Consider the following 19,154-nt stretch of genomic DNA (forward strand, 5'->3'; position numbering starts at 1 on the left):
AGGACACCAGCGATCAGCTCAACAGGCCCTCAGTTTACCTGCATGCATCCTCCTCACCCGTCAGCTGTTTAACACCTGCTGCTAATTCAGGAAACATGCCCACGTTACCTGGTGATAGTCACAGTTTAACTGGGCAGCCGGTGCTCAATATGACGCAGTGTCTTCACATTTTTCTGCACAAGATAAGTAAATATAGTATTTTTCCCGAGCGCAGGGCTGCTGGAGCTTGTGTCCCAACAGAGCACTTTATAGGCGAACCAGCTTTATCAGCGACTGATGTCCAATCACCGGCACACAGCTTTGAAATATCACCTGAGTTTTAGCTCTCAGTGGTTAAACACTGGACTTGATTCACTCAGGTTTTGTCTGTCGGGTTATTTTTACTTCACTGTTTTATTTACAACTGAGGAAATTGGTTTGGCTGAGGTGAAAGTTACTGAAGTTTAATGGCTCACTGGCACATGTGTTAGACTGAACCATTCACTTTTCCTTATCTGGTGTGTTTTAGATTTTTTTAACAGTGAATTTTGAGATTTTAGACCGGGGAGGGGGGGTTGGGAATGAGTTTTTTAGCATTAGCTGGTGAGTCTTTAGCTACAGACACAAGCCTGTTTGTTTTATTAATTGTTGGCTGCCGAACCCGTTCCGTTTTAGGTGCTGTTTGTTCTGAGCTGCTGCGTTGCTGACAACGGAACACACGAACCCGACCAGTACAAGTTTGCAGGAGTGGTTCTTTTGGCTTTGGTTCAAAGTCATCTGAACCTTCCTTTTCTAAAACCACACTAAGTTTCCTCCCCCTTTGTTCTGTCTAAAACTGGGATGTTTCTACAAGCGGCTTTGAGAAATTCCAGCTTCATATCGCAATGAAGGCGTTTGTTTTCGGTGGTCTGACGTCGTTGCTTTAACAAATACTGTGTTTAAATTTTTTTCTCAAGTTCAGCCAAGGCACGTTTTTCTTTGACTCTCTTGTTACTATATTGGCAGAGTTCAATGCATTTTTCACGCCTTTCCCATTAGTGGTGTGCAATACTGCATATTTTGGTATCATCTGATACCAAGTAAATACGTATCGCCGATACCAATACCGATACTTTTCAATAAATAAGGTGGATGCCTCATTGAATTGCTAAATCGCAATTAATTTTCATGACCTTAAGTGTTTTTGTGATTTTAATTTATAATTTATTTATAATTAAATAAAACATGCTTTATTATTGTAGCAGGCCTGGTCTGCGATGCTGCTGCAGATGAGATGGACTCACCTTCACTGCATCTACAATCATGCCTGACCGGCTTAAAACCTGTGCGCTGCTTGTGCTGTTGTTGTTTTTGGTGTTGATGTGTACAGCTGGCAGCAGGAGGGCAGCGTTGAATGTAGGCTACTGTTACAGCAACTAGTGATGGGATTTCCGGCTCTTTTTAGAGAACCGTCTCTTTTGGTTCGGCTCACTCAAAAGAGCTGGCTCTTTTGGCTCCGAACCGGCTCTTCAGGTTGTTTTGTTGCTTTAATTAATTTATTATTAACAATAATATAATATTATGCACAAAAGGAATTACTAATGTAAAAAAAAGTGGTTTTATTTATATATGTTTATATATAAATATATGCGGTGGCCCCTAGAGACAAAACACGTACAAACTCCACAAAGCACATACAAACTCCAAAACACATTTCTAGCATGAACTGAACTTCCAAAACAGAGCTACCTAGATCACTTAAATTACACAATTGAAAGCATGAAAGCATATGTGTATTGTTTGTGTATTTATACACAAGCATTCATATATAGTAAAATGATAATAAAAATAAATGTTCATTTACCTGTTATTACCACACACCAAATCCGGTTGTTGGTACTTGCTGGTTACCACTAGGTAACAAAAGCTCAACACTGCCCCTAGCATATCCTGGAGCACTTCTGTTGTCTTTTGTACATGTTTTGAGTTTTTATGTGCTTCTGAGTTGTTACGTGTTTTGGAGTTTGTACGTGCTTCTGGGTTTGTACGTGATTTGAAGTTTGTATGTGCTTTGTCTGTAGGGGCCACCGTAAATATACTTTTATTTATTCACTCCACATAAAATGTAATAAATAAATCATATAATACAAAAATCAACTATTCACATTTCAACTTTTAACTATTTAAATTTTCAGGTTTTTCCTTTTACAAATTTAAAGTGAAACAACACAAAGCACTGCAAACCACAACACAATTAAATATAAATTATAATATGAAAACAAAAAGAACATGCACATTCTCTGTCATATGGGCCTGCATGAATAAACTTTCTGAATCCTTTATCATCTGCAACTGAAAATAGAAAAAACCCAACAAAACAACCCACGGCTCGCGATAAGGAGCCAACTCCTGTCGTTCACGTCAAAGAGCCGGCTCTAAGAGCCTTTTCATTTGCGACGGACCCATCACTAATGGGTGGTGACCATGGTGGCAATTTGAAAGTCGGCCATCTTGGATACAACTTTTGTTTTTTCAATAGGAAGAGGGCCATGTGACACATCAAACTTATTGGTAATGTCACAAGAAAAACAATGGTGTGCTTGGTTTCAACGTAACTTTATTCTTTCATGAGTTATTTACAAGTTTCTGACCACTTATAAAATGTGTTCAATGTGCTGCCCATTGTGTTGGATTGTCAATGCAACCCTCTTCTCCCACTCTTCACACATTGATAGCAACACCCAGGAGAAATGCCAGCACAGGCATCCAGTATCCGTAGTTTCAGGTGCTGCACATCTCGTATCTTCACTAGAGATGGCACGATACCACTTTTTTATGTCCGATACCGATATCATAAATTTGGATATCTGCCGATACCGGTATGAATCCGATACTATATCGGATTCATATCGGTATCGGCAGATATCCAAATATCCTCTTTCTGGTGCAAAGTGGGCCAAAAACAAAGAGAGAGACGGACTCGCGACAGAAAAGCTGATCAGCTGATCATTAAGCAGTTTCATGATTAAAGTAGCAGCAGGAGAGGGAGGGGGAGAGAAGAGGCAGTCGCTCCATATATCGGTTGTTAAGCTTAATGTGGGAATGCTTTAAAAACATTCAGAGATTAACTTACACACTTGCTTTATTTCTCTCTGGGATCACTTCCTCGGAGATGAAATGCCGGTTTGGTAGCGAGGCTACAAATACACACAGCTGCTCTATCACGTGAGCACACTGCTCCGACGTGCTACAGTTATTGGCCGAGTTACGCCATGTCGCAAGTTTTGTGAGGTGCTTTTTTTGATATTTAATGGATCAGATTACATTTTTGATTTCTCTCCGATATCCGATCCAGTAATTTACGTCAGTATCGGACGATACCGATACGTAATATCAGATCGGTCCATCTCTAATCTTCACACCATAGACAATTGCCTTCAGATGACCCCAAAGATAAAAGTCTAAGGAGGTCAGATCGGGAGACCTTGGGGGCCATTCAACTGGCCCAAGACGACCAATCCACTTTCCAGGAAACTGTTCATCTAGGAATGCTCGGACCTGGCACCCATATTGTGGTGGTGCACCATCTTGCTGGAAAAACTCAGGGAACGTGCCGGCTTCAGTGCAGAAAGAGGGAAACACATCATCATGTAGAAATTTCAAATATCCAGTGGCCTTGAGGTTTCCATTGATGAAGAATGGACCCACTATCATTGTACCCCATATTCCACACCAAACCATCACTTTTGTTGTTCCAACAGTCTTGGAGGGATCCATCCAATGTGGGTTAGTGTCAGACCAGTAGCGGTGGTTTTGTTTGTTAACTTCACCATTCACATAAAAGTTTGCCTCATCACTGAACAAAATCTTCTGCTTGAACTGAGGGTCCTGTTCCCATTTTTGTTTTGCCTATTCTGCAAATTCTGTGCGCCGATCTGGGTCATCCTCATTGAGATGCTGCAGTAGCTGGAGTTTGTAAGGGTGCCATTTGTGAGTAGCTAATATCCGCCAAAGGGATGTTCGACTAATGCCACTCTCCAGTGACATGCGGCGAGTGCTACGCTGTGGGCTCTTGAAGCTAGGACAGCCACTGATGTTTCTTCATTAGTGACAGTTTTCTTGCGTCCACATTTTGGCAAATCCAACACTGAACCAGTTTCACGAAACTTAGCAAGCAGTTTGCTGACTGTAGCATGGGAGATGGGTGGTCTCGTAGGGTGTCTTGTATTGAAATCTACTGCAACGACCTGGTTGCTGTGTTCACCAGATATCAACACAATTTTGATCTGCTCCTCACGTGTTAACCTCTTCGACATGTCAATGGCTGTGAACAAAGAGAAACTTGTAAATAACTCATGAAATAATAAAGTTACGTTGAAACCAAGCACACCATTGTTTTTCTTGTGACATTACCAATAAGTTTGATGTGTCACATGGCCCTCTTCCTATTGAAAAAACAAAAGTTGTATCCAAGATGTCCGACTTCTAAATGGCCACCATGGTCACCACCCATCTTGAGGAGTTTGCCCCCTCACATATACTAATGTGCCACAAACAGGACTTTAATATCACCAACCATTCCCATTTTATTACGGTGTATCCATATAAATGGCCCACCCTGTACAGTCCATTGTCTTTTGAGCTGCTTTTAAGCATCTTTCTTGTAGTCGTCGTTCCAACACAGTGTGTTTGTTTTGATTTGTGGACCTGAAAAATAGCGTCGCGCTCCCACAATACATTGCGGCGTGACGTCAACTCCAAAGCCCTGTTAGCATTTCTATTCAGTCTACAGCTTGTATAAAATGTTTTTATATCTATAAGTTATCATTAATTTTTTAATTTATACAGCTTTAATAAAGTCTGTAATATAGTCTGTTTGAAATGTGACGTTAACAAATTTATTGCAATCAGCATTGTTAGTTGCTAGTAAAAGGATAAACACTCAGAGCTGATACTCTCTTCTGGTTGTTAAGTTCACTAATGTTAATTATTGATGTAAGCAAAAGACAATTTGTTGCTAGATGCGGTAACATTATTCATTAATGTATTATTATATATAATTATTGTCTGCTCCACTCTCCCTCTTTCTTCTTCCTTATTTCACTCTGATCATAACTGGTCTTTTCATTAAGTGGCTCTTTTTGCTTTTATTTGGTTTGTTTAACCAGAATGATGCACACCACTTAAAACAATCCTGCTGTCATTGCAAACTTTGAACTACCGCTGTGCCAACAAGCAAAGTTTGTCCCTACACTACCTGGGTACTTCAAGAAGGTGTCTGTCTTGCTTGCTGGCTAGCAAAGTCTACGAACATGACCATCTGCCATTACAAAAAGCCTGTCAAAGAACCTCCCCTTACATACTCCTAATCCTCCTAAAGGCACACAGATGTGTATAAAATATTTCCAAGTCCTCCCTTAGTGGACACACTTGTAAGAAGTACATCCTGTGGCTGGGTGAGCAGGTGTTGATGGTACAATTTATAAACTATAATTTTTCTTTAAGACTGGGGTTGTTAGTGCTGAGAGGGAATATCTCAGAAGTCAGTAATGATGCCATTTAGTTTATGTAGGACACAAAGATGAGTCCTCTACATTGGTGCTCACATCATGTTTGTAATTGTTACTTTCTTGTCCTTGACAGAGTTATGTTTAGTTTGCTTTAGGGGCATGGATTTTTTTTTTCACTGTGATGCGCTCTTACATTTATAGAGAAGAAAGAAGTCACCCAGAGTCTGGAGAACTACACCTCCAAGTGTCCTGGTGGAATGGAGATTATCACCCTTCCTGATGGCTTGAAGCTACCTCCAGTTCCCTTCACAAAGCTCCCTATTGTTCGGTAAGGTGGCAGTCTAGTTAATGTTACTCCAGCGTGGCTCGATTTCTTTCTTTCTCTTTTTTTTTTTTTTTAAAGAAAGATGTTGCCTCTCCAGTGAACATGTTATCACAACAAATTAAGTGAAATGGATCCACATTGGTTTATGCTTTCTGTCTGGAGAGACTGCTGTCCCTGAAGTTAAACAGACTTTTTGTTATACTTTGATCAAGTGATCCCTTCACTTTATGGTTTGATGGTCAGACGCTTGAGAGATGAGTTACAATGTTTTAAATTAATGTTAATTATTGCCACACTGCATGCAATAAAATTAGATTAGTTTAGCCTTTGTCTCCCCTGACAAAAATTTGTCTTGGACAAATGAGTGGGACATCGCACATAAAATAGCATAACATTAAATTCACACACACATTCACAATTTTCACCTTTTGTCATTGAAAGGTTTTACTAATAATTGATGATTTACCACATACTCTTCAAATATGTGCTTCAAGGGGAGACGAATGGCGCAGACCAATTGTCTTTCCAGTCATTTAATCAAATTTTGAATTGTCCTATAAAATAGTAACATAATGCTTTTATCCACATCATAAGCCCTAAGCTTTCTTTAAAAAAAAGTTATTCAAGCACTGACTGATTCGTTAACAAGCATACTTCATATGGTGTAAATGACAGTCACTGAAGTGAAGGAAACTTTGGCGAATGTCTAAATACTTAACTGTTGTCACTTCAATTTTTTCTCCACTAATTCAAAGCAGACTGTGAGCTCCTGTAGGTATCAGATAACAAGCTAATTTCATTGGTTTTAGATTCTGCACCACCACTGCACAATCCCTTTCCTTATTTTATTTTTTTATTGTTTTTATAAATAACTTAAGATTCAGATATTTCTGATTCCTGCAATTGTTTGTGTATAATGTAAGGAGTGGAGTACACACTTTCTTCAAGTTCCTGTACTTTTTTTTGTTTTTCTGAACTTGTAACTTTTAACAAAGAATAGTACCATAATTCTCTCTAACAGTGGGCTCTAATAAATATGAATGTTCATCACAAACACTTTGAAATACCATATATTACATAAGCAGTTGTAAATAACTTTCTTTAAAAGGTTGCCTAGATATTGGGCGACCGTGGGTCAGGAGGTTGGGAAGCTCATCTTGTAACCGGAAGGTTGCCGGTTCAATCCCCAGCTCTGTCTGTCTTGGTCGTTGTGTCCTTGGGTAAGACACTTCACCTACCGCCTACTGGGGATGGCCAGAGGGGTTTCTCTCTGTCTAGTTTCTGTCAGTCTGCCCCCAGCTGTGGCTACAACTGTAGCTTTGCTCCACCAGTAGGGGTGGGCGATATAAACGATATACGATAGAAACGATATAAATTTGGCCAATGATAGAGCAATATAGTCAAAATCTCTATCACGATATTGTAAAGCCAAAAACTGCGCTTCCTCCACTTCCGTAACATTGATTCATTAATGTTGAATTCTCTCGCAGCTGCTCTATTCCCGTGTTGTTGCAGTATATTAATAACTAACCTCGTATTGTGGATGAATAATCTCAGTTGTTCTCCTGACTGAAGTTTGCTCCGTGTATAGCATCCTGCTATGCGATTGCATTTGTCCCTAACCACCAGAATCCCTCACGTTAACTTTTATGGAGTGGAAAAAAAGTTGGCGTTCATCCTCCAGCTTCACTGTGCTAATGTTATGCTAACATAGCTGTGTCGCTAGCAATCACGTAGCACAACATTATATCGCAGGTAGTCCAACTTCAGTAACCCTGCAAACGCCACTGCTGTTTAGTTTTCTGTCTTCATTTATGTCAGAAGTGATAGCAGAGCTGTACGTTTGAATTAGTTTCAAAAATCTCTCAGTCAGAACATGGTATGTCATGTTTAGGTGGAAACTAGCGAGCTAACTTCCTGTTAACTTCTAACTCTGTTAAATTTAATAAATTCTGTTTTCATGGATGCATGGATGTTAAACTTAATTGTTACACCCGATAAAGCAGCAACGCTGATGATTTAAATACAGATGAAAGAATTTAGACCGTTTTTAACTCTTAGTGTTCGTTTGACTTTGGGACCTGAAGTGGACGGAGTTTTGGACCCAGATTACTCAGATTCCTCACTACGGCAGCTGTAATGCTCTGACAATCCATCAAGCAGTGTGGCTTACCAAAGTTGTACTAAAAATTTTTTAACAGATTTCTGCACGCCCAAATCAGTTCGAGGTCAGTAAGCACAACCAGAATTCATACACAAGGCACACTCTCGATTTTTGAGAAAATTAAAGGATTTTAAGTGTGCCTTATAGTGTGGAAAATATGTTATACAGAAGAAAAGAATATATCGTGATTATATATCGTTACCACACGTGCTTCAAATTATATTGCTATATGAATTTTAGGCCATATCGCCCAGCCCTATCCACCAGTGTGTGAATGTGAGAGTGAATGAATAGCGGAATTTTAAAGCGCATTGAGGGTGTTGAAAAGCGTTATATAAATGCAATCTATTATTATTATTATTATTATTATTATTATTATATTGCTGCCATGTCAAATGATCATTAAGGAACTTTAAACCTTGAATACTTGTGGAAAAATACGGTAACCCATGCCACTGTTTCTTCGTCGATAGATCTGTGAAGCTCCTTAATCTGCCCGTCAGTCTGCGGCCCCATAAAGTGAAAGGCCTGCTGGGACAGAATATATCCAATGCTAGCCCTTTCATCTACTCACCAATCATCATGCACAACAGAGGAGAGGAGCGTTGTAAGAAAATAGGTAAGTCCAATTATGATTTTAGTGAAGATGCCACCATGTTGGGTCATAGTTGAAGTGTCCAAACCTGGTTTCAAAAGCGAGTCAATCCCCATAGACTCCCATACATGTTTCCAGTCTGGTACAAAAGCTGTGAAATGGTGGGGACTGGTAACCCTCAAAGTGAGGGGCACGGCTGTTTTGATTGGCAGTTATGCTGACATAAGCTGCTGTCGCTGTTTGTGGCTTTTGGAACATTTGAATGGAATTATCGGACAAATAATCTAGCTTTTAAGTCTTAGTCAGTTCCTGATCCAAAATCTTCTTTTGTTCCCTAAATCAAAACTGTGTGGCATCACTGAGAGTTAAAAATGGCCTTAATTCTTTCATCTGCAATAAAATGATCGGTGTGATCAGTGAGTCTGCTCTTTCAGATGTTGTAATAAAGTTTAACATCCGGGGATCCGTGAACAACAGGATTTATGAAGTTTAATGGAGTTAGAAGTCAGCCCTCCTTGCTTTCTTTGCAGCCATTGGATAAATATCAGACATTGCAGAAACTGAAAATGTCTGTAGTGTTGATGTTTAGAAATCAGAGCTATTAAAAAGGTGCCTGAGGAACAGAAATCTTGTCCTATAGTCCCCATATAAAGTGGGACACCTGGTCAGTCTAGTCACAAATGGCTCGTTTCAGTCCTGAATGCCACTGCCAATGCCTACACTGTAAGATTTGATCATCTGCCTCCTAACTTTGCCACATGAAGCTTCCTGTTGTTTGGATTGTTTGAAGTTACATTTACAAAAATGTTACCAAAGGGGGAAAACAGGAATTTCACACTGCGGCAAACAAAAGCTAATTTAGGGGAGACAGTAGGCATATTAGAGGATTACTTATTGTTCAAAGCATTTTCAAAACAATTAGAAAGATTAATTTTACAGCTCCTTATGGCATGAGAAAAGAGAGCTGTTGGACAAAGTTAACCATTCTAAACCAGTGCAGTCAGTGTAAAAGGCAGTAAGTTGTGGGTCAACAGGTTACTGAGATAATAAATTAGAAAAAATATTGGCTTTTTAATGTGACAATGCAAATGATAATTGTGATGCTGTCTCTGGATGACAGTCTGTATTGTTTAATCTTTCAACATGCTGCAGTGCTGTGTTGGCTAACTTTACATCAGTCTCCAAACTCAGCAGTTATCTATTTCATTTCTGTTTGCATCCAAAGTCATTGCAGACGTGTATCTTTTTCTTTACTTTCCCCCCTGCTGAAAGAAAAAACATGCACATCTTTGGATTTCAACTATTTAACTTTTTGACATCTGTTTTCTATAGATGCCTGGATCCTATACTTGATTATAACTACCGTAATTTCTTTTGCAGGGAGTTAATTAAAAGCTGCATATAGACATACAAATACAGTACATAAGAAACATAACTCAATTAAGAAAACTACGCAGATGTAGTTTCTTTGAGTTCTCCACACTTCTCGAAGGACATTCAGGATGTTGTGTGTTTTGTGACTTGAGAACGCCACGATGCAGGATATTCAAATTGATGCTGCTGGCAGTTGCAGGTATTTTTTAGAAATTGTCACTTCAAATTACAAACTTGGCAAAACAAGACATCAACCTGTCTGGATTTTTGACGTTTGATAATAGGAGGTTCATCTTAGAAGCTGAAAACACAAATTGTCATATAAAACCACAGATCCTTTTCAAGGACAAATGGCACATAGCAAAAGGATTAAATTCGATTAAATTCTCTAATTTACAGTGTCAAAAAAATTGCTTTAAAAATGTTTCTCATCTGGGGGAATTAGTGACTATTAACACTTTTAAACAGGCCCAGAAACTAAGCTTTGGTCCAGTCTTTGGTTCTAATTTCATATGCTGACCATATATAATTTAGTATAAAAGATGAAGGCTGCTGATTGTTAAATACAGTATTTCACAGTGGGGTGCAGAAACAGCCCCTAACATCTTATCTCTAAAATATTTATTAAAAAAATATTCTAACAGGACATAAGAGACAGTTTAACAAACACTGTAATGTTTGACTTTTGTTTACTCAAGTAAAAGTGAAAATGTACAGGCTCTGAAATGCAGCTCTTTGAAGGACATTTCTACCATTTTTTTCTTTCAAAGCTAACAGAATCTTGTTGCTATATTAATATAGTAATAAAATAAATGAGAAAACATGGGAATACATAGTGTTATTTTTTTTTAGTTTGCGTTAACACCTAAATAGAATCATGAGCAAAGTCGAGGGTTAAATTGAGATGGGGCAACAGGTGGGGCAACCCTAAAATCGGTTGTAGTGGCTTTGTGTGGGGAAAAGAATCACAATCCGGTCTTTAAGTGATGACGTGATAAACCCTCCTTCCGGGCCCAAACTACTCTGCATTTAATAAGGCTGCTGTTATTTTTACCATGTTTTTATGGTTTGCATCTTTAGTCTGAACAAGCCCCTAAAAACAGTCAGTGATCACTGCTGGCCTCTCTTTTTTATTACCGCTAATCATTTTAAAACTCAGTTTTTAAAACCTTATGACAGGGGTGTCAAACTCAAATACACAGTGGGCCAAAATTCAAAACTGGAACAAAGTCGCGGGCTAACGTTAATATTTATTGAAATATATTTATTCCTCCACATATAAGAATGAATCTTTTCTTATGGACTCAAACACGTTTTGCTGAAAAAGTGAATATGGAACAAGCAAAGCTTAATACTAAACAATATATATATTAGCTGTTTAATACCAGTAGGCCAGCTCTAATAGTAATTTGCTATGGCTTTGTGGGCCAAATGTAATTAGGCTGCGGGCCAAATTTTGACACCTATGCCTTATGATGTAACTCCAGCCCAGCCCATGCAGTAGTATATTAATGACTAACCTTGTATTGTGGATGGATTATCTCAGTTGTTCTCCTGACTGAAGTTTGGTCCATTTACAGCATCCTGCCCCGCGATTCCATTTGTCCCTAACCATCGGGAACGTCACGTTAACTTTTACAGAGTGGAAAAAAAGTTAGCGTTCATCCTCCCTTCACTGTGTTTATGTTATGCTAACATAGCTGTGTCGCTAGCAATCACGTAGCACATCATTAAATACCAGCTAGCCCAACTTCAGTAACCCTGCAAACGTCACTGCTGTTTACTTTCCTGTCTTCATTTATGTTGGAAGTGATAGCAGAGCTCTGCGTTTTAATTTTTCAGAAGTCTCTCAGTCAGTACATGGCATATCGTGTTTAGGTGGAATCTAGCGAGCTAACTTCTTGCTAACTTGTAACTCTGTTAAATTGAATAAATTCTGTTTTCATGGATGCCTGGATGTTAAACTTACTTGTTAGACCTGTTAAAGCAGCAACGCTGATCATTTTATTAAAGTTGAAAGAATTTAGACAGTTTTTCAACTCCCAGTAATGCTGCAGTGATCGTTTGGGCCCAGACATAGTTAATGACGTCAGACTTAAGGACCGGATATTTTCTGCTGTGAGCTCCAGCAGATTTTCTTTGAGGACAGGCTTTGATCAGCCAGCCTCTGTTGGTGATGCTGTTGCTTTGAATTAATTTTGTGAATAAACTGAAGTATCATTTCTGCTACACTTGACATAACCCAACTATGACCGTGAACACAAAGTCCTTTACTGTAAATTCCCCACAGTATGACAAGCTAACCTACTTATTCCACGCTAAAGTGGCTTGCATTTTCCTGCAACCTTTGTATAAGACAAAGTTAGTATACCTCAGTTTGTTTTGCAGGACACAACAAAACTTCACATCATATACAGATCCAATATCTGATTTTAAAAAACGAGGACATTTAGTGACAGCTTTAAATTTCCAGTTTGTCAAATGCCACTGAGCAGCATTTACCTTAAAATTTAACCTTTCTTGTCTTTCCTACATCTTCCTCCACCTCTGGGTGAAGTTGGCTCACACTCTTCTCTCCCTGGGAAATGCAGGACACAAACATTTTGTTTGCTAATATTTTTTTGAGCTGTTAAGAGATGTTGTAGTTGACATTACCTGCCAATTTAAAACAAAACAAACAAAAAAACACTACTCCCTTTATCCTCACTCCTCTTCTGTAACGCTGGTTAGATGCTAAAGTACCGCGACCAGAATTTATGGACATCTGCACCAAAAAAAATGCTTTTTAGAGTAATTCTGGCCCAGCTTTGCCCCGAGTATAGTAGTATTAATGATGCATAAATTATGTTTTTTCTCTTTCATCTCTTTGTGCATGATAAGCTGATGAGAGACACATCAATAGGATTGTGTCTTATGCATACTTGCCAACCTTGAGACCTCAGAATTGGGGGGGGGGGTATACATATACAAACAACTTGAATTTTACAGTAATTATTTATTTAAAGTAAGTTAAATGTCACCGTTATAGCTGTCCTCCAGCCGGGGCTGTCCAAATACAGAGGCTCCATCTACCTGACGAGCCGGCCTTCGTGGTCTCAGTGGGCCGGGTCCTTCGAAAGCCGGGTAGGCTGGAAGTGAGTGACTGTGACGGTCTAGCCTCCAGAATTATGTCACAAGCTCTTTCGGTGGAGTGAAACTCTGCCGTCTGCTCCTTGCTATCTAAAATATAATAATAATAATAATAATGCATTTATTATATTTGCATATTTGAGGGCGCCTTTCAGAAACCCAAGGCCACCTCACAAAAAACAAAATATATAACCGGACGCTGGCGTAAATTTTCGACCGTCTCACACTTCTGTTTAATCAGTTTTATGTTTGACGTTTATTCAGCTGTGTGAAAATATGCTAAAAGTTTATTTTGCGACCCAGAAAGAGTAATAAGAGTACACTTGGGGAGTGTGATTGTGTGTACAGCGTCTCTTTATGTCTGTCTCCACGTTGGTTGAGTGTGGAGTAAGTGCATATGAGAGCATGAGGGTGGGAATGGATGTTTGTATCTGTGTGTGCCTGTATGTCTGTGTCCATATGTCAGGTTGGGTATCAGACGCCACCTCTCTGAGGACAGCTCAGGCCCTCCAAGGTTTGGAGGCCTATCTCCCCCCACCACTTCCCCTGCCGGGGGCGGACTCCCTCAGACATCGGTGCGTTGGTGGTTCTTTGTGTCCGGGGGTGGGCGTCCGGGTACACACCGGCTCACTCCTTGGCGGCTGCTTATCGGGGCCTGGAGCCTGGGGCTCGCTTGGGCCACTTCGGAGGTGGGGTGCCCCCGGCCTCTCGGCCTGGGGCTCGGTCACTCAGGCACAGCTGGCTGCCGACGGAGCTTGCGGGCACGTCACTGCAACCCCCCCTGGCTTCTGCTCCGTGGCTGCTGGGTGACCCCTCATCTGGGACTCTCCTCAGCTCTTTCTGGGACAGTGGCACGGCTGCCCCTCTGTTGGTCTTCCTTGGTCTCTTGTGTTCTGAGGGCCTCTGGATGTCTGGGGTTTTGATCTCCTCCATACCTGCTTTATGCCCTGGAGGACGGGGCAGTGGCCCCCCACACCCTCTAGCAGATCATTACATGAGGGAACCTTTTAAGAAAACAAGCGCGTCCATGCTCACAGGTGTACACACGGGTGATCACACACACAAACTACACCCTTTTTGGCTCCTACCTCAATGCACATTGTGCTGTCGATCTTACGTGCTGCACAATAATGTTTAATATTTAGTATTTACTGTCATATTCCCATAGATCATTGTGATGTTGTTTATTGTATTACTCTCGTTTTCTTCTGCTTGTTTTCTTTTTTCTTTCTCAACAGGTGATCCAGGTGATCGATATATGTATTTTTTTTTTCTCTGCTTATTCTGTTGGTTTTTGTTTTTTGCCCTTCTCCCCCGTCCCTCTTCTCAACTGTTTTTCTTTCCCTCTTTCTTTCTCCCTTTTCTTTCCCCCAGTCAAGTCTGTCCCGTATTCAGCAAGTGAAAATAAAATAAAGAATAAAAGGTGAATCAAATGGACCATTACGGCAAAGCTGGGATGGTCAATTTGGTAAAGAAAATCCATTGGGCATCTTTCTTCGCCTTTAGACAATAATTCTGATGGCAAAAGAGCCAAACGGGACAGGCAAAAGAAGAAAAAAAAAAAGGAAAAAAAAAAAGAAAAAGAGAGTAATAAGAGTAATATTAAAATGAAATAGCTGCTGCCATTTTTGGAAACTGGAATTGGCTAGGCCGCGATATGAATTCTGGGATATGGTTTTACATTTTTGTTGTCTGGGAGGAAAGTCAGGAGAAATTCGAGAGAATGGTGGCTCCAAGAGATTTTCGGGAGGGGCACTGAAATTCGGGATTCTCCCAGAAAAAGCGGGAGGGTTGGCGTGTATGGTCTTATGGGCTATTGCCCCCTCCACTTAGTCTCAAATTGGTTTGATGTTTCAGTGATAGGAAATAAAACTTTCCCTCAAGTAAGTCTGTTTTGAAAATGTAATGAGTAAAAAGCACAGATGTGTTTAAAAATATAGGGAGTAAAAGTAGAAAGTTGACAAAAATAAATACTTAAGAAAAGTACAGATGCCTAAAAACTCTACTTCAGTACAGTAATATGAAGTATTTGTACTTCATTACAAGCAGCTGAGGTGGGAAGTAAAAAGAGTTTTGAAAGAGATATGTGCTGAATATCAATGGTCACTTGAGGAGCAACACAAATAAGATGGAAGCAATCCACTTTTTTTTTCTTCTGTTTTCTGAGGTGTATTTCACACTTAATTGGCTGGCTATGAGAGTATGCCTGTGAGCCAGACCTGAGGTTGTGTGGGACTTTCCAGACATTCATATTATAGATATCTTTCTTTTGACTAGCTTAATTTCCCAGGGTGCATGGCTGCTGTTTGCCTTCCATAAATCCCTTTTCCTGCCAGGGTCTGAGGTAGGATTTTAAGGCCCTCTTTTGCAAGTCTATTTACAGCAAAGGGCTCTCCAAATGGACTAGAATGTGTTACATTTCAAAATGGAGATGGGACTACTGCAGCAGCATTTCAATGCGTTTAACCCCCCACCCCCAATACTTTAAATATCTTATTCAGGAATCATGGATACTTTTCTCTCAAAGTTGGAGAAATGTTTTCTGTCAGGTTCTCAGTGCCTGATCAATTTCTCTGATCATTTCCTGACTGTTTGGTACTTTGTTACTTTGTTGTACTAAATCTTTTTCAGAAACCATAATGCGAGCACACCTTTTACCCTGCCCTTTAAAAACCCTTTTCTCTTGAATCTTTTTAATTAAGTTCTAGTGTAATTTGATCTCAATGTCACTGCTGGTAGCTCATCACAACAGCTTAATAAATTTCTTTCTGTGAATTAACAATGATCCATTTAAAACAAAAGAAAAAGAAATCCATCAAGCCTTAAAGAGCGCGTGCATCAATTCAAATTACTGTGGATTTTGTGCCACACAATCTGTATTCATAACATGGCCCACAGTGTGTTTACTGTTGTGTGTTACACAGCTGTAGCGGTTTCTGAAAAGAGTCCTTAACAGGTCCACTCTGATAACATTAACACACAAGGATTTCTTTTCTTGTTTCTTTCAAATACTGTCAAAGCTGCTGGTATCTCAGAGACACTTGTGTATATTGCAGCAAAGGGAAGACGGCTTTCACTCATAAATCATCATAACTTAGCAAATTATTGTGGTCAATGCTAAACATTTCCAGTTAATGTTGGGGCTGACAGGTACCCAGTCCAGCCGTGCCGTTGTCCTGCGACCTGTTTGTCATTCGTATTTGTGCCATATGGATTCATGTCAAATATACTAGCAAGTCAGATTAAATTTAATCATAATATTGATTTGAAGAAAAAAAAAGACCTAAATTTCCTCTGACATTAGCCCATCTGCAACATCATTGTCCATTATTACCTCCACCAAGGACTTAATGATTTATTGGTTGACTGATTGGTTGCTGACAAAAAGCCTTGTAACTTTAAAACTATGATTCCTAGTGTGGTGCATGTTGTCAGAATATAGAAAGTACTCTAAAAACACTTGATGTTTGATGTATGACACATTTACCTCTGACCTCTCCTTTAAAGTCTACTTTAAAGTCAATAGACTAATAAAAAGGTCAAAAATATAATAATACTACATGCTGTTTCTTACTGCTATTGTTTATATAACATTGAGGTATATAGAGGAATGCTATATGGGGATTCTAAATATGACATTATAGTTTGCATTGAAATTTAATGCCATATTTGGTCACCTCATTTTTACATTTCACAACTGCCTTTCTTTCAACTTGACCTCAGAATTAAAGTATCATCAAGAGAACGGGCTGCCTAGTTAATTAGAAATATTCTGTAGTGTAATATTATATAATAAACTCAAGTTATTGAGTTTAGTGCTTCATGTTAAGTATTGTAAACATCATTTTCATAATGGTGTTTACAATATTGTGTACCACACAGTACAAGCATTACCAAAGCTTTTGAAACATTACTTGCAGCTTAAGTAACCATCAGAATGATGTTGATAACTCACAAACCAGTAAGTAAACAGAATTAATTGCTTTTAGAAATGGAAACCTATGAATTAAAGTTTATACTGTCAATATTTGCAAAATTGTAGTTTACCAAACTCGCTATCATTATGTTTGAAAATGTAGAAGTGTGGTTGGAGCATCACTGGTCACTCAGAAGGTCAAGGGAAGAACAGGAAATCTGTGCCGCTTTGACGGCCACAGGAATCAAATTTACAGCCTTTTTAGAGTCACTCTGGGTCCTTGTACACTTAAAGGTGTGTGTTACAAGCTCAACAAGAGGATCTGGTCTTCTGCTCTGTCCTGTTTCTTGTCTATTGGAATGTGTCAGTGCGTAGCTGTTGCCCATTTGTCATGGTTAGTGTGACCGATTGTCAGCCTCTTACAGGTTTTCTCCCCCTTTTACTGAGAGGTCATGGAAATTAGTTGAACCATTAGATCCAAGCAAATGCGTACAAGCTAGTTTTAGGCACAGATTGCTTACTGTTGGGGAATCACAGATTTTAACAGCATATGAAAAGAAAACAAGTTCCTTTTGTAATCTGTCATCTAATCAAAAAAGTGTTTTGTGTGGCATTGTATACGTCATCACTGCTTAGCTGAAAAATCCAATTAATTAAATCCAATTAAATCCAATTAATCCAGTTAATTTAAATTAACTTCCTGTTTGGTAATGAAAGAAAAAGATGTAACAAACTGATTGAACAGCTGAAAACGTATATCAAGCAGGAATGGAAAAGTCTTGGTTGGGTTTTTTTTTTAAACAGTGATTGTTGCCTTTGATCATGAATGGTGTTCATAGTGTTATGGTGGATTTTACCATTAATTGCACCTGGGTTTTAATACCACTAAAATCTAATGTTTTTATGTCCATCTTTCCCTAGATTTCCAGTGGGTTCAAGGGGATGTTTGTGAAGTGCAGCTCATGGTCTACAACCCAATGCCTTATGAACTGCGTGTAGAAAACATGGTAGGTTGATTTATGACACGTAACCTTAACAAGTGCACCATAATCATGGTAAATATCAAAGCACAGAAAGTAGTTGCTATAGTAATAAGTTCCTAATAATACTGGTTTTCAGTTATTCTTGTTTGCTTAGTTATCCGACCTTAAAATCTTTCTTTTTTCTGACAGTTTCTAAATGAGTTTGGGAATGATTGCATTTGATTGTGAGAGCTCTTCTTCCTCCAGTGAGAGATCCATCTCATGATGCTTGTATTGCTTTATTCACCATCCTTTCAGAGGTCGACCGTTCCCTTTCCTTTTCTGAGAGGAAAAAAATATTTTAAAGTGGACATGAAACACATATCATATATAAAGGCTAATTTACACTATAGAGCCATACTCTCTAAAACGTACACATATTTAACGCTGCCTGTAAAGCTGGATTTAAGAAATCAGTGCTCAAGGTTTTAACCAACCAGCACAGTCAACCAGCCAACTATTGTGTTTATTGGCTGGTTGATGCTAATAGTGCTTAAACTAATGTAAGTCTAACTTTAGGCACTTATTTCTTAAATGCAGCTTCACAGGCAGCGTTAAATATGTGTCAGTTTTAGAGAGCAAGACACCATGATGTCTTTATACAGACGTCTAGTGTTTCATTTCTACTTTAAAAGAGACCATTTTAACCATTTTAATATTTAATAGTCAATGTATCTCCAGCTCATGCATAGATCTCTACGTTTTCAACATCCATTTCTAACTTACAAACGTTGTCATTCTTGTTTTTTTTCATGCACACATGTTAAGCCACTTTATCAAGTCAAGGGGTGGAAAACATTTCCCAATAAATTGCTTTTCTTCCTGCTCACTGCTGTCTCTGTTCATGAATGCAGTGATGTGGGACCTCCTTGAAATGCAAAGCAATCCCAAGGCTCGATAAAAGGCCAGCAGGGGAAAGCCTTGCTTTATGCTGTTAGATAGCAGTGGCATATAGGAGTGTACACAATGCATTACATGTCAAAAGTGATGTTGCTTTAATTATTTGGAAAGTCGAGAACAAATTACCGTGAAAGTTTTGTGACAGAGCGTAAGCAGTGACAGTGGACTCCTAATTGTGGAGGTCATCTCAGAGCTGGTGCCAAACAGACTTGGACAAGTCTTGCTGGTTGATTTAGCCATGCTGCATCAACACATAATGGC

General features: G+C 39.2%; 1 protein-coding gene across 5 annotated transcripts in view; it reads left to right on the plus strand.

Annotated features, from left to right (window-relative positions):
• The window catches only part of trappc9 (trafficking protein particle complex subunit 9), a 241,430-nt gene that overhangs the window by 31,517 nt on the left and 190,759 nt on the right, over window positions 1-19,154 (plus strand). For all 5 annotated transcript variants that reach the window (XM_085148881.1, XM_085148882.1, XM_085148878.1 and 2 more), the window contains 3 exons: window positions 5,670-5,796; window positions 8,431-8,576; window positions 17,893-17,978. In XM_085148881.1, the coding sequence (XP_085005007.1) occupies window positions 5,670-5,796; window positions 8,431-8,576; window positions 17,893-17,978 (359 nt within the window). The remainder of the gene's footprint in view (window positions 1-5,669; window positions 5,797-8,430; window positions 8,577-17,892; window positions 17,979-19,154) is intronic.

This window comes from Neolamprologus multifasciatus, chromosome 22 (assembly GCF_963576455.1).
Source record: "Neolamprologus multifasciatus chromosome 22, fNeoMul1.2, whole genome shotgun sequence".
Taxonomy (NCBI): domain Eukaryota; kingdom Metazoa; phylum Chordata; class Actinopteri; order Cichliformes; family Cichlidae; genus Neolamprologus; species Neolamprologus multifasciatus.